We start from the raw sequence: 27,744 nt of genomic DNA, 5'->3' as shown, positions 1-27,744 counted from the left end.
AGGCTCAGCGTTTTTAATTGGAGCTGAAAGGCTGGAAAACGAAGCCAGCTGAAAGATGCTCAGGGAGGGTGAGGAGGGAACACAGCTGTGCTGAGCGACCTGGGCAAGGCACCACCAAAACCCAGAGAGCTACAAACCCTCTTCAGCTACAAACCCTCTTCATATTGGTGCTGGCAAACCCTGTCCTGGCTGCTGCAGAGCTACAAATGGGACTCTTAAAGGGAAAAAGGCAGCGGCAATCAGCTGAAAGGGATGATTCATCACTGCTGTGCAATAAGGAGGTGCTGTCAGGACTCCAGGATGTCCTGGCTGGATGTTCTGAAGCCCTCTGGAATCGTCTGAGAAGTCTTTAGGAAGGTCCCAACGCAAAGCTTAAAGGAAAACAAGCCCAGGGCACACAAGGTGTGAGGGGCTGCAGGGTCTGGGTGGGTATTTTTGGTGGCTGCCTGCGCAGGCGCCGATTCCTGGATGGCTGCAGGGAGGCAGCGCCTGCGGGTGCCAGATTGGGAAGCCCAGCGCTCCTCCAGGGAAAGGCTGCCTCTTAAAAAACCTCTCCCTAATGTACATACACAGGGAACGGCGGAGTCAAAAATAAAGCTCTGAACATTTCACAACTCCTGCCGGCTCCCAGAGCCGCCGCCATCCCACGCGGCGCTCGGCGCGCGCTCGCCGCTTCCAAGTTTCGCGGCGAGCTCTGGAAGTGGGAAGCAGCCTCCCCCGGGCAAGCCGCCGCCGCTCGCCTTGGCGCAGGCCACGCTTGCAAATGCCTTTGTTTTTTTTTTTTTTCTTCTTTTTGGGTGTAATCCTCCAGGAAAGGAGGATTTCAAGCACAGCAGCAGCGCTATGGGAGGGTTTGCCTGTGAAACGATTCCCGCGCAGGTTTTTTTGTCCCCTGCCCTAGGATGGATCTGGGTGTCCGTGGACGTGGCTGAGCAGCCCCGGGCATCATCCTCAGGTTGGTGCTAAAGACATGACACAACTCCCTCTTTACACAACATTCACTTATCTCAACAGTCTCCAGGGGAAAAACAAAACACAACTCCAGCGCACCCGCTCATCTCCTGACAGACTCTGATCCTCACGCTACAAACTCCACGTAGGCGACGATGCAGAGAGGATAAACCTCCAACCAAAATATGGTAATCTGGTTTTGAAGTCTCGTACAAGGAACAAACAGGAGTGAGTCAACAACAAGCCACTCCATAAAGCGAATCAACGAAACGACAGCATATATTAACCCAGATCTGCTTAATTTCAAGTTTACTCCCCTTTCCTGAAATAGAGAGCTCAAGCAGGCAGCAGGAAGGGCAGGTGGAGGGGAACCTCGCAGGGGAAAGCCTTATTCCCTTTGCTAAAGGGATCTTTGCCATTTCTTTTTATTTCTTAATTTCAAATTGCAAGCCTCCCTCCCCTTTCCTGCAGTTAGGGCTGTAACTGTTTCCCAGGCAGGCAGTGTAATGCACTCAGAGGCTGCTCCGGCGCGCAGCTAAGTGCCATCCCCTCTGACAGAAGGGCAGGAGGGAGGCTCTAATACCCTTAATGAGCTCTGAAGACCTCACTCCTGTTAAAAGGAGGGATTTCCAGATGCAAGACTAATGTAAAACACATTAACACTAATGGGGGGGACAGGGCGTGGGGGGGAACTCCCGAGCCCCAGGAGGTTGTTCCCATGGTCTGTAGGATGCGCTCTGGCACCGGGCTTACCTGCGGACCGGGACCCATGGGGCCCATCCCTCGCGGAGGATTCATCCTCTGCATGGGGCCGCCCATGTTGGGGTGCCCTGTTGGGAGGAAAGCAGGGGTGTTACAGGGCACCACAGCCACTCTGGCTCCCCAATTAACAGCTAATTAAGAACGTCAGCGCCTGACCCTCCTCTGCTGGGCTTACCTTGCTGTCGCGTGGGATCCATGGAATTGGGCAGCAATGGCTGTGTACCGGGAACAGCACCCGGGGGCTGTGAAAGCAAGGGAGCAAGATGAAAAAAACAAATCCTGCATCCCCCTGCATCCTGCTACATCCCACACCCCACCGCTACAGCCTCCAGGCCTTTGCCTCCCTCATCCTTCTGCAAACCCTCTCTAAACCCCAAACAAGGCGTTTCCCCCTCCCCTCATGCCAAATGCCACTGTATTTTAGGAAAGCAGGGGAAAACCCGGGCTGAGCGGGGCTGTCAAATCCAGCAGGGAAAGGTGACACACAGCACCAGGGCCAAACCAGGCAGTGATTCACTGGCTGTGGCAGGGAGATGCTCCATGTGCAGCAGAGCAAGGCCCCCTCCCCAAACTCACATTCCATTCAGGCAATGCTGCTATTTAAGCTTCAAAGGTTACTCCGAACAGATAAAGGGGAAGAAAAATGCAGATACTGTCTGCCTGAGGGAAGCAAACTGTAAACAGCTTTGCTGTGCTGGATGCCAACACTGAGGATCCCCGTGTTGGAGCACAGCACAGGCCCTGGGTGCACACAGCTGTGCCGAGGCAGAATCAGCCCAATCCCAAGTTTTTTGCAGGCTGGAAGCTGGCAGCAGGAGGAAGATAAACCAGGAGGGTTGCAGAGGTGGGTATTTACACTTCTGCTGCCTGACCTTCCTGCCTGCCTATTTATTCCTCTTGTCCCTCAGGATGTGACCATAACCTCGCTGAGCTCTGCCTAGGTACAAACATGTGTTTTTTATGTGGTGTTTGGGGGAAAAAAAAGAAATCCTTCCAATTAACTTTACCCACACCTGGACGCTTGATCCTGCTGTGGGAACAACCTCCTCAAACCAGTCCCCCCTGCCTCTCCTGCCTGCCCAGCTCACTGTGCTCACCTGCAGCAGAGCTTGGGATGAGCCAAGAACCACTGCAGGATGGGGTCCTGTTAAAACCGACCCATGAGGAGGTGCAGTGAATTAATACCTCGTTAGATCATCCATCAGTGCCCTGGGTGGAGGGCTCTTCCAGCCATGGAGGTCCTCCATTAGCCCCTTCTGGGTTTTCCTCAGCTACACCTCAGCATCAGTTAGCAAAGACTCAAGTCTCAAATCCAGCAAGCACAAACCCAGAGCAAGCTGGTCCATCCTACTTCCTGACTATCCTGCTCTTTCTGCTAATTAGACATAAAGAATCATCATGCTGATAGCCAAAAAAAACAAGCTCCCAAGATAATTTTTGAACAGACACCACTGCTGCTCAAAGGAATTACAGGTTTGCTTTAATTTCCCTTTAGTGACAAATTTGGTCATTACCCTATGGATCTGCATGGCATCATTGGCAAGGAGATGAATTCCTTAATCAAAGGCCACGCATGTGCCCAGGCAGGGCGTGGGGTGGAAGCCTCTGCAAGGCCAGAAACAAACTGCCCTTGTATAAGCTGGGATAAGAGGATAAACCCAACCCAAAAAATTCAGCAGTGACCCGCCCCGCTTGACCCCGCCGCTGATCTAAACACTCGGTCAACCCAGCAGCAGGATTATCTCCATCACTTTCATTTTCTGCGATTGCAGGGAAAATCCAGGCGGGCAGCGAGCACGCAGCACGGCATGGCCCTGCTGGGAACACCAGTGCTGGAAAGCAGCACATTCCCCACTGCTGTTTCCACCCTGGACAGGCCCAAACCCCACAATAAAATTAAACCATCATCGTTCAGTGACACCTGATTACCAGCACTAGGAAAAAACAAGGGCGACTAAGGAGGTGATGCTTGCCACCCAAACCCAAGGAGCATCTGCAGGACACCTGGCCCTCATCCCCCTTCCCAAATAACAGCTATCCCTAGGAAGTGCAGAATCCCGGGAGCGCAGTACCTGGTTGCCCATCCTGATGGGGGGCCGGGGACCTCCGGCGTAGCGCGGCGACATGAACGGCTGCGGGGACACAAAAGGGGGTCAGGGCTGAGCCTGGGGAGGCAGCACACTCCCCACGCACGCTGGTTAGCCTGTACACACTGCTTTTGGTATTTTTGGCATGTCTTTTTTTTTTTTTTTTTTTTTTCTGGAGACATCCTTTTAAAAAAGTGACATTTCAAAAGGGGGAAAAAAAAAAAAAAAGGTGTCTGGAGTCTGTTTTTTAGACATTTTCTCTGTAGGTTTATTGTTTGAGAGCGTGTTTGACATTGGCAGTACTAGGTGAGGCTGTTAAAATTAGTGCATGGGAAACCCTGAGTGTTAGATAATGTTCAAGTTTAAATATATAGAGATATATTAAAAAAAAAGTGGCAAATAAGCACATACAGACACGCACACACAAAAAACCCCAGTGCTAAGTACTGAAAAAAAAAAAAAAAAGAAGAAAGGCTTAATGTTACCTCTTTTTACAACTGCTGCTACTAACAGAAGCTTAAAAATCCACATCAAGTTAAATTTCTCAGGCTACCTTGGGAAGGTAAAACACTCTGATACCCACAACTGACTTCTCAGTCCATTGACAACTGCATATCCAAAAAACACCAAAAAAAAAAAAAAAAAAAAAAAAAAAAAAAAAAAAAAAAAAAAAAAAAAAGAAAAAAAAAAAGGAAAAAACCAACATTTTTCTTCGGAGCTGGGGTGCCCGGGGGGATGCTCCCCGGGGAGCGGGTACCCGCTGCCCAGCATGCTTACAGAGGGGGAAAAAAGGAGTAAATCGAGCGCACGTCCCGGTTCACAGCCCTACCCATCACTAGTGTCTTTACCTGACTGTGGGGTCCCATCATGCTGTTAGGATTGTGGGGTGGAGGCTGTGCGTGTGGCGAGGGCTGTGACCCAGGCGGTCCCTGTGAGGTCAGACAGTAGAAGGAGGTTATAGATTAGCACATGAAAGCGCAGAAAGAGCTAAAAAAAGGATTCACGGGTGGACCTGTTCAGTCAGGGAGTCAGTTCTCCTGGTTTTAAATAAATTTATTTTTCTTTTTTTTTTTTTTAAATTGAGTTTCTATTCATTTGCAGCAGAACAATGAGTAATGATATATGCGAAAAAAATATATATTCAAAATCAGAACATCTGTCAAAATACAGTGGCCACATTGAGAGTAAATGGTCCAGTGGTTCAACCAAGTCTGCAATGATAAACACACAGGGAAACACTTTTCAGGGGCGTGCAATGAGGGGAAAAAAATATGCAGGAGAGGCTGGGGGGAAATAGAAAAACTACCCCCAAACAAAAAAAAAAAATCAAAAACCCAAAAACAAAAACCAAAAAAAAACACTTTTCAGGGGCGTGCAATGAGGGGAAAAAATATGCAGGAGAGGCTGGGGGGAAATAAAAAAACTACCCCCAAACAAAAAAAAAAAATCAAAAACCCAAAAACCAAAACCAAACAAAAAATAGAAAAAAAAAAAATCTAAAAAAATTTTAAAAAATAATAATCTTTTTTTTTCCTCTCTCATCCCAAAGGCTGGAAACACCTCTGGGTTTGTGTTTTGACCGTGGTTACTGGAGGTGCTGTGGAGAATGAGGAGCACGTCCCGGCTCACGCCTGGGCAGCGTTTGGCCGGCACAGCCGGAGCTGCACCGCCACGCTGAAGGGATGCAACATCCTTCCTCGAGGTGCATTCCCTAAGGATGCGAGCAAAATGGCTTGCGAGCAAAGAAAGGACGTCTAGGGGAAAAAAGGAGAGATTAGTTGGTGCAGGTTTAAGACTGCAATGCAGCAGTCGCTGACATTTTGGGCTTGAACGCCCACTTTTAAATTTTTTTTCCTTTTTTTTTTTTTTAAATTTCCCTTAAAAGCACGAAATGAAAATTTGCTTGGAAAAACCGTGAGCTCGGTGCAAGAAATAAGAAATATACCGGTGCGTGTTAACATGAGGAAAAGGGGAAAAAAAGAAAAAAAAAAAAAAAGAAAAAAGGTATTTTTTTGAGTCAAAGGAGGTGTAATTGGTAGAGAAAGCACAGGAGCTCTGTCAGTAGGTGATGGGAAGCGACGGCAGGCTCCAGCACCGGCGCCGGAGCAGATGTTCTCTACCTGCCTCGTTACTGATTTCAACAAGTGTTCGCCTTCTAGCTGCTGCCAGCAATGGCATGGTTTGTTACCATGAGCAATTTTCTTAATTAACAGACATTAATTAGCCATTTAGCAATTTTGCAAGCATTTGTTTAGCAGCTTTCCTAAACATGAATACCACTGTGATAATGGTACTGATTAGAGGGTCCCCTAATTAACAGTACAGGGAAGGAAAATTGAAATCACATAAATTAAAAAGGGAGGGGAAGTTAATGAAGGCAGGACATATTTGCACCTGCAAATCTTTTGTACAGCGGAAACTTGAGTGCAATGTAAATAAAGTAAGAGGGTGGGTTTTTTCTTCTTCTTCTTTTTTTTTTTTTCTTTTTTAAATTTTTTTTTTTATTTGAATGGTTCAGTGGCGAGATGGAGCCAAGCAGATTTAAACCAACAGCCTCCTGCCAGCTCCTCTGCTCCAGCCGCAGAAATCCCACCACTTACACCACCATTTATTTTCCAGGTGCCAAAAGGAACCAGCCCCTGCCCTTAGTTCCTGGCCAACCTCATCTGGATGAGGTCACAGCACCTCAAGACAACCCTCCCCACTGCCTTCTCCATCCATGTCCCACCAGAGAGGAGAAGACAAACCTCTGAGGTCCAACTGCAGCATCAACCTCCTTTAGCAGAAGTCCTCTCCAGGCATGGAAGTTGACTTATTTTTGCTTCTGAGTTGCTAACTCTGTCTGTGAATGCAAAGTGCAGCAGGGGCAGCAGACACCTCCCACCATCCCCCAGTAAGGTCTGGCCACCCCCAAAGCCCTTCCTACACATCTCAGCTGCAGGATTTGGGGTAGGGAAGATCAGAAGAGGTGAATGAGTGATGAAACCAAGCCGAAGGTAAAAACCAGGGCTGGCAGAGGCCAAACCTCAAGCTCCATCAATGCAAGAGCCAGTGTCCTCCAAGATGCCTGCCTTGTGCTACAGGAGAGGTCACTGCTGTCCAGGTACTGATGTCCTTCCCCTTGTATCCTGCAGCAGGTGAGGGTGTGGGGTGAACAGGTACCAAACACACAGGGGACACAGCCACCTGAAGGCACCCTAGCTGGGCCTGAAGGTGATGCTTGGGGTCTGCATTTCGAGCTGGAGAGCAAACACTGTTTGACTACTGGAGAAAAAGCATCTAAGAGACACAGCAGCATTTCCACCGGAGAAAAATCCCCTGTGGCAGCTGGACCCAGAGAGCATCTGAGTTGTTTGTGCTGCTGAGTGCATCCTCTGTGGCGAGCTCCTGCCCCGACACCAAGGCTGCTCCCGGGATGCTCCAGGCTTGGCGCCGCAGCATCCCTGCCCTCGCATTATCCCATGTGGTACCGCTCCCAGAGGACACTTCTGGATAAGGTGATGCCTGGCTTGTGCAAATGTTTTGGCAGGCAGGGAAGAGCTGAAAGCAGCATTTTTTATTTTTCCTTCTTTTCTTGCTTTTTCTGTGCAGAGCATCCCAAATGTTCGCTCCAAGCCGCGACCGGCGCGGCCCTCTCAGCAGGGCTGCCCTGCTCTGTCAGAAACGCAGTCCCTCTGGATACTGTTATCTCCATAAATACTTGCAGATGTTTCAGGGCTGGGACCCGTGTTGGACCGGGAACGCCTGCTGGAGTGGTTGGATTTTTGCACGGGATTGCCTCGCTGCAGAGGGAGCAGCAGATGATCCCCATGGATCGCGGCAGTTGAGACAAGTGTTTTGCAGAGACGACATGTGGGCTCCAACCAACAGAACATCCCTTTTTTCTTAAAAAACCGTGTGTTTAGCAGTTATTAACTACTCCTGTTAAAGGAGGAGGCTGAACACATGTCCTGCTGTCCTGCTTCCTCCACGTCCCTCCATCCAGCCCTGGAGTCGCATCCCTGCGGCACAGCTCCTTCTGACACGCCATGCTGGGTGAGCAGGACCTGCTCTGCAGTTGCTTCGCTCTCATCTCCACACCAGCACTCTCCCCAGCGACAGAAACCCCATCATCTCTTGAGTTTCTCCTTTTTCCCCCCAAACTGGACACTCTTTGTGAGGGGTTATTCTTCATCTTCCTGTAGCTGCCTCAAAAAACCCCAAAAAAGAACCCAAACAGCTAAAATGGTCTTAGAGGAAACTGTTTCCAACAGCTGTCAGCGCCCCAGCCTCCACTCTGCTTCATTTCTTTCTCCCCTCTGCACTCCAGGGACTTTAAAAGGCCAAACTGGCCCGCCGGACAGCCAAAGTTTGCTGCCACAGCTGCTTCCTACAGGGAGTTTCCAGGAGATCAGGTTATTTCCACTCTGTCTTTCATGAGCTCGACTCCTCAAACTTCTTGTAAAATATTAAAGATGGAAAATGGCACGAGCGATCATAGCTCTGTGTGTGTCAATTTATGTTTCCAGCGTAATTCACCACAAATGGATCATGTTTTATGGGCTACATACTTTCAGCTAATGGGGGAGTTTTGCTATTTAAAAACATTTTCAAGCACCTCTGGGGGTGGCAGAACAAGGCAGGATGGTAGGAGAAGGCAAAGCATCACTGCCACGAGACACTGATGGTTTCGAGTTAGCAATAGGGAGGCACCTTGTGTTTAAAATACCTGCCCCTGCCTTCCAGTTTTGACGTTAGAAAATACTAAAATAAATTAGATGGATATTAATTAAAGCCATGCCTGGGTTCATTGGAGAGGAGATTTATTTCTACTGAAGGAGAGAGATGTTTTGCAAGTTGACAAGGAAGAAGAAGAGCTATCTCTGAAGGAGCCTTTAGGAGAGATGCTCCAGTTGCCTTCAAAGAGAAAGACCCCGGTTGAGTTCCAGCACGTGCTGCTGGGTGAGGACCTTCCCGAGACGGGGCAGGAGAGGTTAGACAAGGCAAGGCAAGACAAAGCAAGGCAAGGCAAAGCAAGGCGAGGTTAGGCAAGGCAAGGCAAGGCAAGGCAGCGAGGCGAGGCGAGGCGAGGCGAGGCGGGCCGAGCTCCCCCCGCAGACAGCGAAAGGCAGTCGTGGGCAGGAGCTCTGCCTCGCCTGCAGCTGGGGCTCCCAACTGCAGAAGCCTGGTTTTAAGGAATATGTTTAACACAAGCTCTTCAGGAAACAAACCCGTGTCAGCCAGAGCCAAGAACAGTCACCTCCATCTGGCTGGAGCACCCGAGAGAAAGTTGACTGCAAATCCCACCATATGCTCCAGACGCTCGGTACAAAAGCCTCGGGCATCCTACTAAACTTCCAGAAAAAAACTTTCTCTGATGCTTGCTTTTCCTTTCCTCCAGCTTGTAGGCTACCTTCCTTTAAACCCCGCCTGGTGCAGGCTGGTACCAAGTTCTACCCCAGGATTTTGGGAAGAGCAGCCTGGTTTTGTGGCTCTCGTGCTGCCTCACTGGAATTGGCTGTCCAGAGCTGGTGGCACTCCCGAGCAGTGGGAAATCCCACTGAGACACCAGGACAGCAGGGGGAAAATGGTGGCATCCAAGGAGGGAGCAGGACAACATGGACCCCTTCCTATTGTCCCTGCCTTCACCATCCTCACCCCACGGGCGACCTCACCCCAAGGGGGAAATCTCCAGGACGCGTGGAGGAGAGGTGGGCAGGGCAGGGGATGTCGCGGGGGGAGCCCCCCGGGCTCTGGAGCCCCCGTCCTCCCCAGCTCTCGAGGTCTGCCTGCATTAGGGGGCAGTGTGGGAACACGGAGCAGCCGGTGCTTTGTTTTGGTGCATCTCGGCGCCGAGCCGCTGATGCATAGCTAACGCAGCGCCGACATTGATTTATGGTCAACTTTCCATTTCATCAGCGCGGGGTACGGGGCGGCGCGGGGACTCTGCGCTGGGGACAGCAGCCATGGCTGGGGGGGCTGCTGACTCGGCTTCCCCCCCCGTTTGTTTAGTGGTGTAAAGGTGTGGTATTAATTGCTTTCAGTTTTTTTGTTTTCCTTCCTGTATTTCCCTGGCATCCCCCCATCCCTCCTGCGAGGGATCTGCACCCCGGCATCAATCCAGCTTTCAAAACAAAAGCAGGAACGCCTCTGATGACCTTTAGGAGGATGAGCAGAGGGTTTGTTTGCTCATCTCAATGGGACAAAGAGAGAGATTTAAATAAAAGCATCTACCCATGCTGGCCATCAACCCAGCCAACCTTTTGTCCGGAGAGCAGATGATGCTGTGCCACTGGCTGGCACCATGAAATGCCCCAGCAACCCAAGAGTGCCATGGGCCTCTCCTCTCCCATCATTTTGGGAGATTCTTCAGGCTGCACTTCCCTTGGCCCCTGACCTGAAGGGCACTGCTGAGCCCTGGCACTGGGAAGGGAATCTCACTGCAAGGCAGTGGCTGTGGATGGGCGCTGCAGCCTGGAGTCCTCCTTGCTTCTCCCTTTCCTGGTGCACTCCTTCTCCTCCAAGCTCACTCATATCTCTTTGGGCTACGGAGTCCCAGGAATGGTCCATATAATTTTTTCCCTTTGCCTGTGGTGGACATCCTCACATGCAGGGCTGTGGGGGAGTTCAAGCACCCCCAGGGTGGCATTGTGAAGTTTCTGCTACCTGAGCTTTGCTGGTGACTCATTCCCCAGCTCCCTGTGTGACTCCCCACCATGCCTGGACACGATCAGACTCTCTAAATCCACTCAAAAACTATCTGCCCATGCCTGATACCCTTGGGGATATCCCTTGCAGGTCTCTGGTGCAGAAGAGCAAGATGCTGAAAACCCCTAAGCCCTCTCCAGCGCTTTCCTGGCATGAGGATGGCACTGGCTGAGGTGGCACCACCTCACTCACTCCCAGGGCTGGCATACCAAGGGTTGGGGAGAAGTCCTTTCTATCTTCTGTGACCTTTCTGTTTTTGCCCTCTGAATTTAGGCACTTTAATCTCCTACAGATAGGAAATTACCCCCGAGCTGTGACTGGCTCGGCACTGAGCCTCCAGCCCATCCTGCAAGAGCTGCTCTCCAGCATCTCCTGAAGCTGGAATGAGCCCCAGCACCCGCAATAAATCACACAGGCTTTCATGGAGGCGATGTTCAGACTGTGTTAAAAGGTGGGATTTCTTTTCTGCTTTCCATCCCGAGGGCTGGGAGGAGAAACCAGATGTTGGAGGGCTTTCAGGAAAGGCAGGCTCTTGAGATGTCACATGTGAGCCATATGCACCAACACCCATCCTCTCTTCCCTCTGGCAGTGCTGGGGATGGGCAGCATAACCTGTCCTGGTGTTATTACATTGTCTGGGGTTTCAGGATCCACTCCTGCTTCTGAGCCACCCCCTACCCAAGTGGCTGCTGGGCCAGCTGCATGGGTGGCAGGGAGCTAAGATGGGCTCTTTGCTCCTGAATCAGACCCTCAGCGCAAGAGTGCTACAGGAGGGCAGAAAGGAAAGAAAGGGGGACAGCTTGGAGGCTGTCAACGGGAAGAGTCGAGACAGCATCATGAACAGTAAAAGTCTGGAGAGATGTGACTCCTCTTCCTCACCTTTCCCACTCTGGGAAAGCCAACCCATACTCTCGATGCCTCGCCCTGAATTCATGCCAGTTTTGCAGCCCTCGCAGCTCGGCGTGAAGCAGAAGCCCCAAAGGACAGTCAGCTTCACCGTGGGGCGAGATCAGGACGTTTTGGAGACACATTTGTTGGAAGCAGCAGCTTGGCACTCGGATTGCTGGCAGCAGCTATGACCTGCGAGATTGCATCTCCGCCGTTGGCTTCGCCCCCTGCCGCCGAGCGCTGCTACAAGGTTCGCCTGTTTTAGGGTTCCCGATCAATATCGGATATTCTTACTTTGTCAGAGGCATGTTCAGGAAATGGGATCTCTCCTTCTCTCTCTCAAAAAAAGACAGGACCCTCCTTCCCCCTTCCCACACAAATGCAATCGTCGATATCGAGCTCAGATATCGCCACAATAAATCACAAGCTCCTTATCGAGCTCGCCTGTCTGCTGCTCGAGAAGTTCTCCCATATACAAATCACAAGCCCAGATTAAAAAAAGCCCAGCTTGCCAAAACAAATATTCCTTTCAACTCTTATCCCATTTTTTACACGAACAAGTGTTTCATCCTCAAGCGGGAGGATTTTAAAGCACTGAAAGCTTATGTTGCTGCAAACCTGTGCAGCTCACTCCGGGCAAAGAGATTCCTGAGGAAAAACCCTCAAGGTTCAAGATTTGAAAACTCCTTTTCTTTGTGCTTGTTGATATCCTGTCTGTCAGCATCACTCCAAACATGTTACTCCCTCCTCTGTCAGAGCTTGTTGTAGCATAAGGAAGGAGCGAGGGGACTTTGGGGACTTTGCTGGGTATTTGCTTACAAGGTGCCTCCATGGCATTCAGGGATTTGGCTGGAGCCCACTCCTGCCTGCAGCCGCAGCCAGGGTTTGTTAATGCATTCAGTGATTGCATTTGGAAAAAATCAAGTGGTTAACCAGAGGAGGGGGAAAAAGTTTCAGGAATCAAAATCCAGAATGTTTTCAATTACACACGTCTGTTAGGACTGGAGAACAAATACAATCCCAACCCAAACACAAACCAAGCAGCTTTGGAAAAAAAACATTGGTTGTAAATACACAGTAACCTCTTCGAGCAAGAAAGGAATTTGCTTTAAGGCCACAAAAGATAGAAAGCAAACATGGAAGGACAGCAGAACACAAGTTATTCCTAGACAGGTCAGCTGTGCAGGCATGCTGCTTCCCTAGCACCCTCTTGGGGGAAAAAAAAAAAAAAAACAAAACCAAAACACAGGCACGACAGCGCTGACACCCAGAGCGAAAGCAAACACGTGCGCGGTGTGGAGGGAAGGGAGCCCCGGGAGGAGCCGCAGCCTACCTGGAAGAACCCGGGCGGGATGGGGCCCCCGGGCATCCCGTCATTCGGGGGAATGTTTCCAAGCACGGGACTCGGGGCAGCAGCTGCGCTCTGCGGGGAACAAAACCAGGGCAAACATGGTCAGAGTTATGACAAAAGCACGTTAAAAATGCCACCTCTCCTGCCACGTCCCACTGAGTCAATCTGCCTTGTATCCCCGGAGCCCTGAGCATCTTCCCCTGTGCAGGAATCGGTGGAGGATGCTCGCAGTGGAGGGACACCGGCCTCTGAGACTCACCCACAGAGGAGATGGCCACACAGAACCTGGAGATGATTCTGAGGTTTGTTTATTCATTTACCCAGGCACTGAGTCTTGTTAATCCACCCAAGAGCCACATCTAACGTGTAATTTTAGGCAGAAGTTGTTTGAAAGCTTTAAAATGCTTCTCCTCCCACCTCCCCACCATGTTTGCTGGTTTAGCCCTATCCTTTGAAAATTATGCTTCCCTGACCTCACCAGCATGCCAAGGCTTTATTATAAATTTCCAAAGTAATTTCATTCAACCTGTGGAGTCACATTCCCCTCTGTGCCTCCCTAGAATGAGCCATGAGCACAGCTCCAGCCCCAAAAAGAGGGATGGGGACAGACATGGGGTACATGAACACTCCACTCACTCCTGTCAGCATCCCTATTTGCATTATTCACTTCTGGGAAAGCACCAGCGTCATGGGAAGTTCCTGCTCTGAGAAGGACAATGTAAGAAAAAGATCTTTCTCTAAAAGCCACTGCTGGTGACACACCCCTGTGAGACTAGGAGCAGTACCTGTGCCATCCAAGGGCACCCCAGTTTGCCCAACACCAAGTGACCCCCATTCCACTTACAGGGCAGTAATAAAGGCACCTCAGTGGTGTTAACTGGATTTGGATCGCTGAACTACTCCCTCCACCAATTTTTATGATGCACGTACCCACCTAAAACCATAGTGGAAAAATTTTCCACTGAAGAAATCCCATGAACAGATGGGGTACATGTGAGCCTGCTCAGGCTTGCTTTCACCCAACAAACCCCACGTCCCAACAGCAGCCGAGCCAGCCCCGGCTGCCGACCGCATCCGATGCAGCAACAACCACAAGATGTGAGCAAGAGGGGGAAGCCAGGCTGTCAGGGCAGCCTGGAAAATTAAGGATTATTACTAAGGACTAAGGATTGCCAAGATCGGATCCCCATGTTTGGTGGGCAATCCTGCTATTCCTGACCAGAAAGCCTTGCAGAGGCAGGGGAGCACAGACTAATGACTGCCTTGTGCCTTCCCAGGGCAGCCCTTGTGCCCTCCAGCAGGATGTGGGATGAAGGCCAGGACCATGCCAGATGAGGGATTGGTTTTCCCACCCCAGCATCTCAGAGCTTCAAGTGTCACAGACAACAGTGGAGGCTGATTCCCCAGTAAGAGCCTCCCTTCATGAAAAAACCAATTCCCCCCGAGGCTACAGGGTCCTACACCCCACACCACACTCCCTCCCTTGCCCCCGAACAGCCTTCCCCCCATCAGCAGCAAAGGCCAGATCTGAGTGTTTTTACAGTTAATAAAAAAAAAAAAGTCCTGGCAGGAAAAATAAGCCTGCCCATTCCAGGCTCTTTTTATACATCAGACGGCAGCAAAAATAGATGGGAGAGGGAGTGAACCCACTTCTCCCCCTCCCTCCATCCCCCCAAGTGGGTCAGCTATAAAAGTAAAACCAAATCTTAATCCAAGGCCATGAACATATTGCAGTTTCTCTGCAAAGCAGATGACGGTTCTTAATGCAAAAATATATAAGACTGAGCCCCAAACTGCAGCGAGCCCATTTGGAATTTCCTTTATTAAACCCTCTATCACGCAAAACGCTTCTCTCCCAAGGCGGCAAGCGCTGCAATAAAGCTGCCAAGGTGATATTTTATGGTTTCAAGAGATTTCCAGCACACTATAATCCTTTGCTTGGGGAATCTCCCAAAGCGAAATGGATCCCAAAGTGGTGGGAAGTGAGGAGGAACATGGATTTGGGGATCTGGGGGGAAAGGACGCTGCCCTTCTCCTCCCCTCTGCAACAGGGAGCAGAGGGAGAAGGGCAGAGGAGCCAAAGAAAATCTCGAAGCAAATGCCCATTTTTCCACAAAACCACAGAGTATTTTTCCGCGTTAAACACCCTGAAACCTCACCTATGCCTTCGCGGCATAAACGGGGATTTAAAGTTCCTCGCACATGTGGCGCTTGGCAGAACTTGGTAATTAAAAACCCGCAAGTACCCTGAGCATATTGTAGGATGAGAGCCAAATTGGTCAGCCCTTGATGAATGATTTACAAGGCTGCGAAGTGACATTTTATTTCTTTTTTTATTCCCCTCCCCATCACCGCTGCTAAGGTAAACACTGAGGCACCTTTAGCCCTGGTGAAGCGATGGGAGCGCAGCTGTGGCTGGAGCAGCTCTCAAAATACTTGGGCATGCCAGAAATGAAAGAAAAAAGGCAAAAAAAGACAGCAGGAACAACTTTTCCAAACCTTAAGGGTGAGCACCCAAACCCTAAGGGTCACAGCACACAAAGCCAAGGTCTTTCCAGCACCCATTTCCAGGATTTTTTTTGCCACACAGCTCCTCCCACATGGTTTATTTCCAACATTTTGTCCCAGAAACTCTTTTCAGGGACTCCTGGTTGCAGTTTGCTTTCCAAAGCTCTTTCCTTAGGTGAGCATCTAAAACCCATCAAATCTCCCTGGTGAAGGTACAGACAATGTGCAGTTGCCATGGAAGCTGGCAGAAAATGGGCATGGAACTGCTGTGCCACCACATCCAAGCTGGAGCTGAACCAGAAGCACATCAGCCACATGAAGGTCCCCATTGGCGTGTGACACCCCGAATTTCCTTCCACTGAAACACATGGAAACCACTGCCAGAAAAGAGCCAGGACAGCTCTGGCAATGCTGGCATGCCAGCTCGTTTGCCTTTTGTAAGATGGCAAATTTTCCCCACGCTGGAAATCAATATATATGCGTTCCTGGGGCGCACATGCACAGCTATATGCACAAACACACATATGTATTTTTAATTCCCTGCCACATACGTTGGAATTTTTCCTCTTTTTTTGGTGGAAGCCAGTGGAATGATGACAATCTGGATCACCGTGTTTCGCTTCCAAACCGAAGCTCTCAGTTAACACACCGGCCTGGTACGCCAGCAGATGCCGTCTAAGCCTTTAAATCGCACACTAATTGCACTAATTGAGCTAACAGTCTCTGTTTCGTCTCCCTACCCTGAGTCAACCAGCATCTTCTGGTACTGCTGTAGAGATCCAAGCTGTTGACTGTAGTGTTATTTTGTCAGCCATTAAACGATTCATCAGAGTCATTAATTGATTTATTACCGCTGCCTGTGAGTATAGCTTTGCAAATAAAGAAGGATGGAGGTCAGGAGGCAATGGAAATCGGACAAAACAGCACAGCCAGGAGCTGGGCACTTGAATTATCAATAGGAGCCCACTTGCACAGGACCACTGGCATCAGGCTATGGAGGGGAAAAAAGGGAAAAAAGGAAAAGATGTGCTGTCTGGCTGTGCTACAAAGCTGGTTAGGGTCTTCAGCTACAATCTATGCAGGATGTAAAAGGGCTATTAAAACCATCTCGTTTTCTTAACCCATCTTGTTTTCTTAAGAAAACCATCTTGTTTTCTTAAGTTATCCTTAACTTAATTGGGTTCAGGACAAACCAGGTTATTCTGCTGAATTAACTGTGCTGAAGAGCAGCAGGGAAGAAGCACTGGCGTGGCTGCCCCACACCGCGCCCCAGCCTCTGGCGCATCCCCACCAGCGCTTTGGTGTCACCCGAATTTACTTTCCCAGGCCGGCTGAGCCAGGAACACAACTCACCTCTGCCGTCCCCCAGCCCTGGGAGGAGCTGCGGTCCAGTGCTTTTATTTATTTACTTTCTTTACTGCAGGGCTCAGGTCTTTGCTGGGCGTGAGGGTTTGCTGCGAGCAGGGCGCGGCGAGCCGTTTCCTGCCCCCCGCCCTGCCGCACGCTCGGCCCCGGAGCAGCCGTGAGGCACCGCCGAGGCCCCGCCAGGGTTTTGGGCGCTGAATTTAGAAACCGGAGCAGGTGGGTTGAAATTACCATCACTGCCAGAGTGTGTTTGCTCCCAGGTATCTGGCTAATAAAAGGCAGCACCCTACAAGAGAGGGCTTGGGAAGACAAGGAGCTTTCTGGATGTGTTGTCCACACACGGGGCTGCTGCCAGGGATTCTTGCTCCTCATTCCCACCCTGACTGTAGACCTTGAAGAGCAGCCTGAAGGTAGGCTAAGGCACTGCATTCCCTTCTGAAAGGTGCTCAGTGTCATAATGGTGACAGGGCACCAGCCAAGCCCCAGCTCACCACCCACCCAAACCTGCCATGCTTCACCAACACCAGCAGTGGTTCCTGTGAACCATCTAGGAAAAACAGGTTCCAGCTGGTGGTAGTAACTCTGCCATTAAATGGAAGCTGGTGTCCCCACCGCACACTCCAGGCGAGCAGCTTGCCCCAACATCCCATGCTGGCTTTCAGCAAACACTTATTTTTAATAAAAATAACATGCCAGGAGTGGTAGGGAGCAGAGAGGATGCTCCATGCGTGGGAAGCACCACCAGCACTGCCTGCTTGGCCAGGCACAGCCCCCATCAACCCAGCAGTGAGATGGAGAGAGCAAAAATACCTTCACAGCACAGACCTAAAACCAAACAAAGGATGGCTGGGTATTTCCTTTTTGAGCTCCAGCTGTTTTTGCCCTCTCTCCCCTGCAGAAGACTGGACCAGAGGATTTTGGTTGCATCTCACACCTTGCAGCCACTGTGGGAGGAGCACAAGACTTGAGGGCAGCTGCCTCTGGTAGGAGCACGCGGGGATGCTCAGGACATGCTGGTGATCTGGTCTCTATCTGTCTCCTTTGATTTTATTTTTTTGCCTAGAGCACAGGCTTTGGAGCCTAAAGAAGAAACCAGCGTGCGGGTCAGGACTTAAGCAGGCTGCGTAAACAGGTAATACGGAATTTAATTGGACTCCAGTTAAGCCTTTTCATCTCGTTAAAGCTGCCTTCATCTTATATAGCCAGGTTTAAAATTTAATAATAGAACCCTCCCACACCTCAGAGTAACCCGATTAACGCCAGGGAGGACGACACGCCGACCGCTTCCTGTGGACCCAGCCCTCAGATCCTCTCCCCATCAGTCCCCTCCACGGGTCGGTGCCAGGGCCTGTGTTCCATCAACGTGCACCAAAATAAATAGAACACCAGCCTGCTGCAGGTTCTGAGAGTGATACTGCCAGCCCACGTGCCAGCAGCGGGCACCCACTGTGGCACCCAGCCCAAAACCATGGTGGCTGCAGAGCCTCTCAGATGGGCTCAGCATTTTTTTGGGGCATGCTGTGCTACCCAGGGTATGCCAAGAGTCCATCCTGCTTTCTGCACTTGGCTGGATGCTCCAGAAGACAAAACAAACCAGCTTTGGTTTATTTTAGGGTAAGAGAAGGTAAAAGAATGCTGGGTTGAAGCTTTGTGTATTCCCAAGATATAAAAAAAACCAAAACAGATTAAATGGGCTCATAGCAGTATCACCAAACCACCCAAAAGCCATCGCTGTGCTCCCTAAAGACACCACGCTGCACTTACAAATTCAGATTAATTATACTTCTACAACAGCACAAGCTTTTTGTGCTTATTTTAAATCCATCACCTGTGAGCTGCCCGGCACACAAAGCTCCATCACACACCCTGGTCAGAGACAGCCACGCTCGGCAACTTTTTCCCTCTCCTTTATGGAGAAAGAAACAAGCCCCAGCCCCATCTTTTCTTTGAGCCTTAAAAAAAAACACCAAAAAAAAGGCACAACAGTTGAATGGTGTTTCAAGCCAATAGGGGTTTTTTTTGTTGGTTTTCTTTTTCCCCTCCCTTGTAAAGGATAATCTGAGACAGCAGCTCCGGCCATGAAACAATAGGATTTTAATCTCTTAAGTCGGCGTCCCCCTTATCCCCGGGAAGGAAACCCCTTCAGTCATTTACAAGTTTGTAAATAAGGCTCTTGGTAGCATCTCGCGGACATCTGCTCCGCCAGCCCGCCAGCGTTCCTGCTAACATTTACAAACATCCTTCCACAAACACCCAGCGCGCTCTGCTGAGCTGGCTTTCTCTAAATATATCCCAAGGAAATAACTTGGCAGGGCTGCAAAAATTTCACAGCCACCGAATTAAAGGGGGGTGGAGAGCAAAGGGGGGGATAAGCTTGGGAGGTGTAGAACAGACTAAATGCAATTAGGCTGCGCTTTGCACACGCGTGTGTACAGGGACGTTGACAAAGGGAAACTTGTGGGAAGTGAAGCTGGGCTTGCTGGAAGTGCTTCTCCTGACTCAGGAAGGGCTTTGCAGAGGAGAGCACTCCAGGGCTTCACGCCATGTGGTTGGGTGTACAGATTCACCCCAACCCTGGTATTTAGGGATGCTTTGCCATGGAGTGGGCCCTATCCCTGGCTTGGAGTGAAGCTGAAGCTGATGGTCCCACTGCCAGCATCATTCCTGGCACAAGATCCACGTCCAGCTACAACTTAAAACCCGTGTATGAGAACCAGTGTATGAACCCTCCCCAATGCCAAACAGCTTAAGTGGATCCCATGCAATTAGCACCCTGGAAAATGCTGTAAATACACAGGTATTAATTACTATCAAGTCTCCTCTAATAATTCCAGCCACAGACAGGCCAGGCTCTTCTCCAGCAATCAATACCATCCATTTCAGGTTCTACCTGCCAAAAAAGTTATATAAAATAATTATATAAAATTTTCATTAGATAATGCAATTGCTTAGGACTATTAATCTACTGCTCATCTATCAGTGTGGGAAGCTCAGCTCTGTGAGGGGCACCCAGCAGCTCCTTGCACCAACAACCTGCATTCCCTTCTGCACTCAACACTCAGTGGTTCCACCTAAATGAGCTCCTGACGAACCCACACAAGACTTTATGGAAAACTCACCGATTAATTTCAGATTTTAAAAAACATCACAATTCTTAAAACCAAAAGGGAAGCGCTCCCAGCAAGCAAAGCTGCTGGGAGAGGTAATTTCCTGGAGATCGCTACAAAGCTGTGATGGTTTTGAGTTCCTCAGGACTTTACTCCCAGTGATATCCCTTGCTCCATGCTGCAGTTTCTGGGGTGTAACTATGTGGGATTGCATGGCTGGGTGCTCAGCGCCATGTGCACCAGCTCACCTTCCATCCTTCCCTTAAGCATGACAGCTAAAATCAAGTCCTCTCCGTTACCAAACTTTGAAAAGGCCAGATTAAGGAAAATACTGCCTACCCCCTCAGAAAACTAGTAATAATGTGGTGATGAGGTGCAGGGGAGGCTGCTGGTGTTGGCAGCTGGACTTCTGCTTCCCAGTGCCTGCTGCTCTCTGCTCCTCTGCCTTCTTCCAGATCGAAACTGCCAAGTGCATTTTGGAAGGGGTTGTAAGAAAAGCTAGATTTAAATCGGTAATCCAATTCAAGAAGGAAAAATAATAATAACTCGTGACTTTAGAAAAATGCCACGCCACTGCACCACGTGCATTTGAAGAAAACTAGTTTTAACTTGTCCAAAGGATTTACTGACAACTAATGAGGATATTGCCAATCCCATTGGCAAAACACCCCAAAGGCATCCGGAGCCCGGCAGTGATTTCCCCATTAAAGATGGGTGCAGATTACAAATATATTTTTCAATTTTTATTTTTTCCTAATTTTTGCCACCTTGTGTTTCAGCCAGTCGATCTCATAATTTGCTCTTTGCAATCAAAAATAACACAAAACAAGCTGCGAGTTTGCATGGGGAGTCAGTGATGTCTGGTAACTGACCCTCATCCAAAATCAGGGAAGGGGGTGAGACCCCCTTTTCCAGCAACTGCCTTTGCAGTGCAGCGGGAAACACCGTGACCTCCCCGGAAAAACATCCTTTTCCATTGTCTGGGCAGCTGGATGCTGTGGGATGGAGCACTGACACCCCAGCACAGCATCCAGCACTTCCCACCCCCAATCCAGCCGGAGAAGACCAGGCCCTGGCTTTACCCCACGGGAAAACATCCCAGTTTTCTCCATCCTCTCCCGCCGCAGGGAAAGAGAGGAGAGAATTAATGCAAATACTCCCATTCTTGTCGCGCACTTGAATGCCAAAATATCCCATTTGCTTAAGCCTATTTTACTGCGAGCAGCTGCCCCGGCATTATTCCCCGACACCAAAGGCAAAGGGCAAAAGAAGTTGGTCCGGAGCAGGTGAACACCATCTGCCCGTCCCTGACAAGATGCTCGTGGCCACCATCTTCGTGTAATCACACAAAGCCTGTCTGAACGCCTGTGAAAGGTTACGGCGGCGCTTTCCGAGCGGTGCCGTAACCTTTCGCGGGCGCCCAGGCGGGTTTTGTGTACCTACGGAGGCGGCCAAGCATCCAGCCCAGCTCGCAGTGGCCCCTGATGGATTTGCCTGCTGATCTGTGAAGTTTTGCCACAGCCAGCCTTTAAAAAAAAGAAATAATTAAAAAAAAAAAAAAAAAAAAAAAAAAAAAAAAAAAAAAAAAATCCCTTTCTCTAACAAAGCAGCAGGTTAACAAAAAAGAAATCAGTGTTTTTAAAAAACGTGGCTCTGTTGATGTTTGATGGTGCTTTGCAGCATCTTCTCTGCACAGCATCTTCCATGAGAAATGCTGCTGAAGGAGTGGAAATGCCTTAAATTGAGGCAGAGGTGGCAGCTGAACTTAACCAAGGGCTGTGACTTGCTGCACGGGGACAAAGTCCGGCACATCCTGTAAACCCCGGCGAGGCGGATGGGGAGGAAGGCGGCGGACTTTGCACGGGAGCAGCCGGCACCGCTGTGGCCAGACCTGGGGCAGCCCTTCAGAGCCCTGAATTAACTGGGATGGACGGACTCAGACACATCTGAGGACTGCTGTATCCAGTAACAATGATGGCTGTGGGCTTTTGTCCTTGCCACCATCTAAGCAGCACCCATCCTATAGGACCCACCCTGCTGGGAGCATTGCCATGACTGACTCTCCATGTTTCTGCACCCTTGCTTCATCCCAAGAAGCCAGTAAGGGTTTAGACATCCTTCATGAGGCTGCAGTTGTACTCCAAGAGCCAATCCAGTTCTCAACGAGCCATTGCTGGGACAGCAACGCTGGAGCACCATGAGGAAAGCTGCTGGCAAACCCCAATTCCAAGCAAGATGGGTTTTGTGACTGAGTGACGATGGAGAGAAGCCATCGTGCCTTGGCAGGATTCCCATGATTTCCAGGGTGATGTCTGAAAAATGGTGAAAATATTCTGCCCTCCATGCAGACCTTTTCACTGACATCCTGCCTTAGGAAAGGAGCCACAAAACATCTTGCATCCCGGCATCCCTGCAGTGTTTTGCTGTGCAGCAATGGAGCTGTGGTGCATCCTGGATCCCTGCAGCGTTTCACTGCCCAGTTTGGAGCTGCAGAACACCACCCTGCACCCCCACATCCCACAGCAGCGGCGGTGACCCTCCCCAAGCAGGGCATGGCCACCAACAAGGTCACAACACACACGACTTCCCAAGCTCATCCATCCCTGGGGAGCGGGTTTGCCCACGCAGCACGGACTGAGCACCACTGATACTCTTTCCAGGCAAGCTGAAAGCTCGAGCAAGCAGCTCAGCTTGGAAATCAAGCACAAGGGAAGGTGCAAGATGTGGGTGTGAGGCGGTGGCAGGAGGAAAATCCCAGCTTTCCTCACCACCTGCCAGCACAGGATCCCACCCCAGGCCACGAGCACGGCTTTATGCCGGCAGCACCGAGACAGAGCTGTGACTCCAGGGGCACAGACAAACCCAAAGCAGGGCTAATCGTCCCCAGAAATCATCTTTTGCGCATCTGCCAGGGGTCAGAGATGAGGATTTTTGGGGAGGGGGGATTGCAGCAACTTTCCCCTCCTCTCCACTCATCTAATCCCCCAGGCTAATCCCTTCCAGCCATATGGAGCCCTCACATCCCAAACCTGCTCCAAGGCTGTCCCTTTGCACACTCTATGCCCCAGGGAATAATGCTTTGGACCTCAAAAGTGGTGTATGGGTGGGGAAAGGGTGTGATTCCCCCTCCAGACCCCTGAGAGATCCCCAGCCACTCTGCACACATGGTTTCTGAACAAAATTCACATTAAAACACTCAAAATCCAGGCAAGCACAGCCCCATGTCTGGTGTTCCCTCCCCTTTTTCAACAGCAGGGTTTATTGCAGTTATTTGTAGGTGCTGCCCCCCAAAAATAGTGTTTCCAAGGTCCGATAATTGCTCAAGGCATATCAAAATTAACAGAGCAGCTAGTGCAAAGGACAGGAGGAGTAAATCTGACGTAAGCCACTGTGTAATTCAGTGTTGTTCCCAAGAACTGGTGGCTTTCTCCACTGCCAAAAAAAGCCAGGGGCTAAGCTAGCTTGGAGGGGGTGCAGATCTCCCCTGGTAGGCTGGGATTTCTTGGGAGGGGGAGGGTGAACAGGAAAAGGCATTTTAACCATTTCAGCATGTTCTGGAGGAGAAGAGGTACACATCCAAGGGATATGCGGGAATTCACCACACCACCTCCCCTCCTGCTCTGCTGCCTCTCGCCTGCCACAACCTGGGGATGGGAAACGCCGCTCCGAAGTGGCCTCATGTTTTATTTACCTTAACACCAGCTCTCTGCATTGCTTTGGTGTTGCTGGCACTGGTGATCCAGGCACAGCTGAGATGCAGGACTTCCCCACGGAAAAGTCCTCCTGGGGTTGCACAACTGACAAGGTGCACATTGGCATAGGGGAGGATTTCTGATAAAAATACGGGTTTTAATAAAATCACTGTTTTCTGCAACAGAGCGGTTTTGTTAGATGCAACTCCAAACCACATCACCCTTAAAGCTTACAAAACACTAATTATTTCTCTTCTAAGAGCAGCTCTCCCTGTCAAAACACAGTGGTTAATACAAACCCCCCATTTATGAACTGGGAGCTTTTTGAAGCCAGCTCTGGAGGGACCCTATAAAACCAGCGTGCAAACCCCTGCCCCCTGACCCAGCAATAAACTGGTACGTGAGGCAGGAAAACTTAAAGTCTGGAGAGCAAGGGGAAAAAAAAAAAAAAAAAAAAAAAAAGAGCCCCAGGCTTTCAGACAGCAGAGAGGGGGAGGGAGCGATGTGAGAGCTGAGCATCTCTGCAAGGTCTTGTTTAGACTGGCAGTGCTGGGAAACACCTGGCTACGGAGCCAGTGAGTGGAGTTCAAGGGATGGACCGGGATGAGGAGCAGAGGCAGCACAAGCATGGTGGCCATGGCCACGAATTGCTGGTGGAAACTTCCTATAGGCTTTTTCTCTTTTGTTTTTTTTCACATCCACCATTTGATATCCATAGGGGAGATCAGCTCCTTCGCTCCCCACAACACCCTGACACAAACCCAGGCATGACAGCGGGGGCACAGCCCCCCCAGCACCCTCCTCTCCAGGGTGACATTCCTACCAGCCTGTGATGCTGACCATCCTCAGTCCCCAAAGCTGAGCATCCCAAAACCTTCCAGCTTTGAGAGCTGCTGCAGCCTCACCTCCCTGAGAGCAAAACCCCCCTAAACTCCACAGGGAGCTCTCCAAAAAGCAGAGGATGGCGCACAGTATTCCAGTTAATTTTTCTAGGTCTCTGTAAAGGCTGGAGAGAACCCCCCCCACCCCTGCCCACCCTGCATATTCCCAAGTACTGGTGAAACTCCAGGGCTCTTTGGGGTTCCTCCCTGCCCTTATCCTGGTGGGACAGAGCACCCACCACAGCAGCCCCCAGCACCCACCAGGCTTTCCGTGGCCAACAGCCTCTCCTGGGAAAACCCTTCCCAGCTGCAGCATGGAACCGACACGAGGGACGAGGGGCCTTTGTGCAGGCAGCACCCTGCTAAGCCACACAAAGCTGGGAGCAGGGGGGTTCAAAGGCTCCTGGTGCAGGGAAGGGGCCCCTCCATCTTCCCCCCCTCCCCGGGCACCGGCTTTTGTATCGCCTTGGCCGGATTCGTCAACTCCCCTGCCGGAGCTGGCTGGGGCCTCCTCCGCCTGCAATCCCTGCGGATTTTACCTCCGGGCAAGAGCAAGGGGGGGAGAAAAGGGGGGGCAGCCCAGTGCCTTAAAAGAGCCTGGTAAAAACAACAGACTGCAGTTGGGGGATAGATATACACGATGGCTTTAAAAAAGCACACCGCCGAGGAGAGTTTGATGGCTCTGCCAAAAGGAAAGAAGTGTCTTCCCACTTGCAAACAAGAGTTAATTATAGAAAAAAAAAGCCCAGGAAAGTGTTAAAACCATCTGTGCCACGAGGAAGAGGCTGGGGCTGGGCGGGTGAAGGCAGCAGCGCTGACAGCTGCTGTGTACAGGCAGCCTGGACTGCTCCCCCGGCGCTGCACCGTGCCCTGCCATCCCATCCTCCTGCCCTGCCATCCTTGCTGTGACATCCTCCCACCCTGCCATCCTTGCCCTGCCATTCCTGCCACACTATCCTTGTCGTGCCATCCTTGTTGTGCCATCCTCCCTCGCAAGCCGCAGGTCCTACCTGCCCTAACGCGTACTGGGGGTCCCCAGCAGGATCCCCCCCCAGCAGCCTCCCTCCTGCAGGGGTGCACAGGGCAGGAGCTCCAGGTGCATCAGGAAAAGGCACCACCAGCCCCCAGAAGTAGCCTGGATGGCACAGAAGGGACATCCCTGGGGTGCACAGTGCAGTTTCTCCTGCTCTAAACATCTCCTACTGAAGCACCACACCAGTACACCCCAGGAGAGAAACCTCTGAGCACCCGTTTTTACCCCACAACCTAGAGAAATGTGGCCCAGGTGATGATGCCAAGTGCCCTGCACTGCCTCCACCATCTCCTGGGCAGGGCTGAGGATGGACATGCCTCCTGCTGTGGGAAGGACGGGATCCACAGGAGGCCAGGCCAGCCCGCAGGGCTGCGCACAGCGCCTGACCCCGCAGCCGGATCCCAACCGCTTCACAAATATTTACCTAGCTGGTTTTTAAACAAACCCCAAATGCCAGAGAGTTTAAAGTCCATGTCCTAAACAGCTCCTGTCTTGCTCTTGCCTGCCCTCGGGTCCCCAGCTGCCTGCCCAGGGAGCCTCCAAGCCCCTGCACCCTGCCCCGACCCCTGGGTTTAAGGAAACTGCAGGCAGCAGGCTCCTGCCTGGCCAGGCAGCCGGGCTGGAGGCAACTCTTCTGCCTGTGATTTTATTAGGGACATGCAGGCTGGATGATGCCTGAACATGCAACCAGTGCAGTTCAGAGGAGCCCTCATGTTGAGGAGCTTCCATATAAATTCATCACAGAAAATAATTAGCCGTAATTAAGGGCTTCTGGTTTATGGCTCCAACAATTGTTTAAACAGCAGAACCCTGCTCAAATTAAGCTCAGGGCTCACCAATTAATATTTCTTTACCCTGCTATGGTTTAGTTTCAAACTTCTGCTCAGAGAGCAGCCTGGGCTGCTCAGATCAGGGCTGCCACTCCTGTGAGCAGGCAAAGGAGCTGCGTGGTTGGGCCCAGCCCCAAACCCACTTTACTTTGAAGCAAAAACCTGTTGAGGGTAAGAGAAGGGAAGAAGGAACGGAAGGATAAAACTGACGGGAACTGGAGAACATGACAATGGATGAAGAGCAAGAAGGTGCTGCCAGTTTGTAGATGGCTCTGAGACGTGACATGGCATCAATGCCCATGGCACAGACGGATCAGCTGCAATCTTGGCTCACCAAATCTGAGTTTGAGGCAGTTTCAGGCTCTTCTGTGTAGCAACTACCCACCAGGCCAGTCCCCGCCCCACCTGCGGCGCTCCCTCCCTATGGACAACATATGGCACGTCTCACCTCATTAGAGACATAACTAGCAGAAATAATAAGCAAGTCTTTACACAAAATCTGAACTAGTGCACTAGAACAGGCTCTTCAGCCCTGAGGTTTTTGGTGTGTCCCACCAAACCCTGTTCCAAAATCCAGCTGTGCGTCCTGTAGCCTGCTCGTCCTCCACGCCACCAGCTTGGGCAATATCAACTGGGCAAAGCAGAGTTAAATGTGCAGATCAATACTCATATCAAGGCAGCTTCTGAGAGGTTTCAGTTGGTTAAGTAGCCTTGAGATTTTGGCTGTGAAAGGCAGTGCTGCTGACGTGGCCGTAGGTGCACTCCGGGGTCATCCATACAATTGCGATCTCCGGAGGAAGTTGCTGACGAGAGGGAATCATAGAATCATTTATGTCAGAAAAGACCTCTAAGAACATTGAGTCCAAACGATCCCCCAGCACTGCCAAGCCCACCACTAAACCACGTCCCCAAGGGCCACATCTACACAGCTTTTAAATCCATCCAGGGATGGCGACTCCATCACTGCGCTGGGCAGCCTGTTCCAAGGCTTGAGAAGCTTTTCAGTGAAGATATTTTTCCTAATATCCAATCTAAACCTCCTCTGGTGCAACTTGAGGTCATTTCCTCTCATCCTGCCTGTTACAGCTGCTGGGATAGGATGCAGGAACCCCTCCTGGGTGGAAACCTGCAAGCAGCTCTACAACACATACACTAAAACTTTTACTTTTTTCCACTTTTTAATTAACACCAGCCCTCTGCCACCGTGTACCACGAGGGACCACATTGTGATGATGCAGTCCCATCATGCAGTCCCACCACGCTGGACCAGGTAAACGACAAGAGAAGAGGAGCCTACACGATGGCCTGCTAGGAGTTTTGTCCCCAGCATGATGGGGACATCACATGAGGATGCTGGCCCTCAGCCTGGACAGCTTCTCCTCTCCAAGACAGGTCCTGAAGCCACCACAGGGCCACCAAGGAAAGGCCAGATGATGCTGCAAATCAGCAGAAGTCTTTCCACCGTTTTCTTCGAGGAAAAAGCACGTTTACCTCTGCGTCTGCTTCCACCAGCAGAAAAAACTTTAGAGACTCCTAGGAGCAAAACCCCAACGCTCCTCTGTCACCCAAAAGGGCATCCTCACAGACACATGAGGCACAAAC

General features: G+C 50.7%; 1 protein-coding gene across 4 annotated transcripts in view; it reads right to left on the bottom strand.

The window, feature by feature from the left end:
• The window catches only part of SSBP3 (single stranded DNA binding protein 3), a 55,998-nt gene that overhangs the window by 6,261 nt on the left and 21,993 nt on the right, over positions 1–27,744 (bottom strand). For 2 of the 4 annotated variants that reach the window (XM_041421872.1, XM_041421870.1), the window contains 5 exons: positions 12,709–12,798; positions 4,649–4,729; positions 3,786–3,845; positions 1,889–1,955; positions 1,705–1,781 (listed from right to left, as the gene is read on the bottom strand). In XM_041421872.1, coding sequence (XP_041277806.1) covers positions 1,705–1,781; positions 1,889–1,955; positions 3,786–3,845; positions 4,649–4,729; positions 12,709–12,798 — 375 coding nt within the window. The remainder of the gene's footprint in view (positions 1–1,704; positions 1,782–1,888; positions 1,956–3,785; positions 3,846–4,648; positions 4,730–12,708; positions 12,799–27,744) is intronic. The other 2 variants (XM_041421873.1, XM_041421871.1) reach the window with 1 other exon arrangement.

The sequence above is a fragment of the Onychostruthus taczanowskii genome, unplaced genomic scaffold, assembly GCF_017590055.1.
Source record: "Onychostruthus taczanowskii isolate IOZ18803 unplaced genomic scaffold, ASM1759005v1 scaffold7, whole genome shotgun sequence".
NCBI lineage: Eukaryota > Metazoa > Chordata > Aves > Passeriformes > Passeridae > Onychostruthus > Onychostruthus taczanowskii.
The sequence above is the reverse complement of the archived record's forward strand: the minus strand, read 5'-3'. Positions and strand labels throughout refer to the sequence as shown.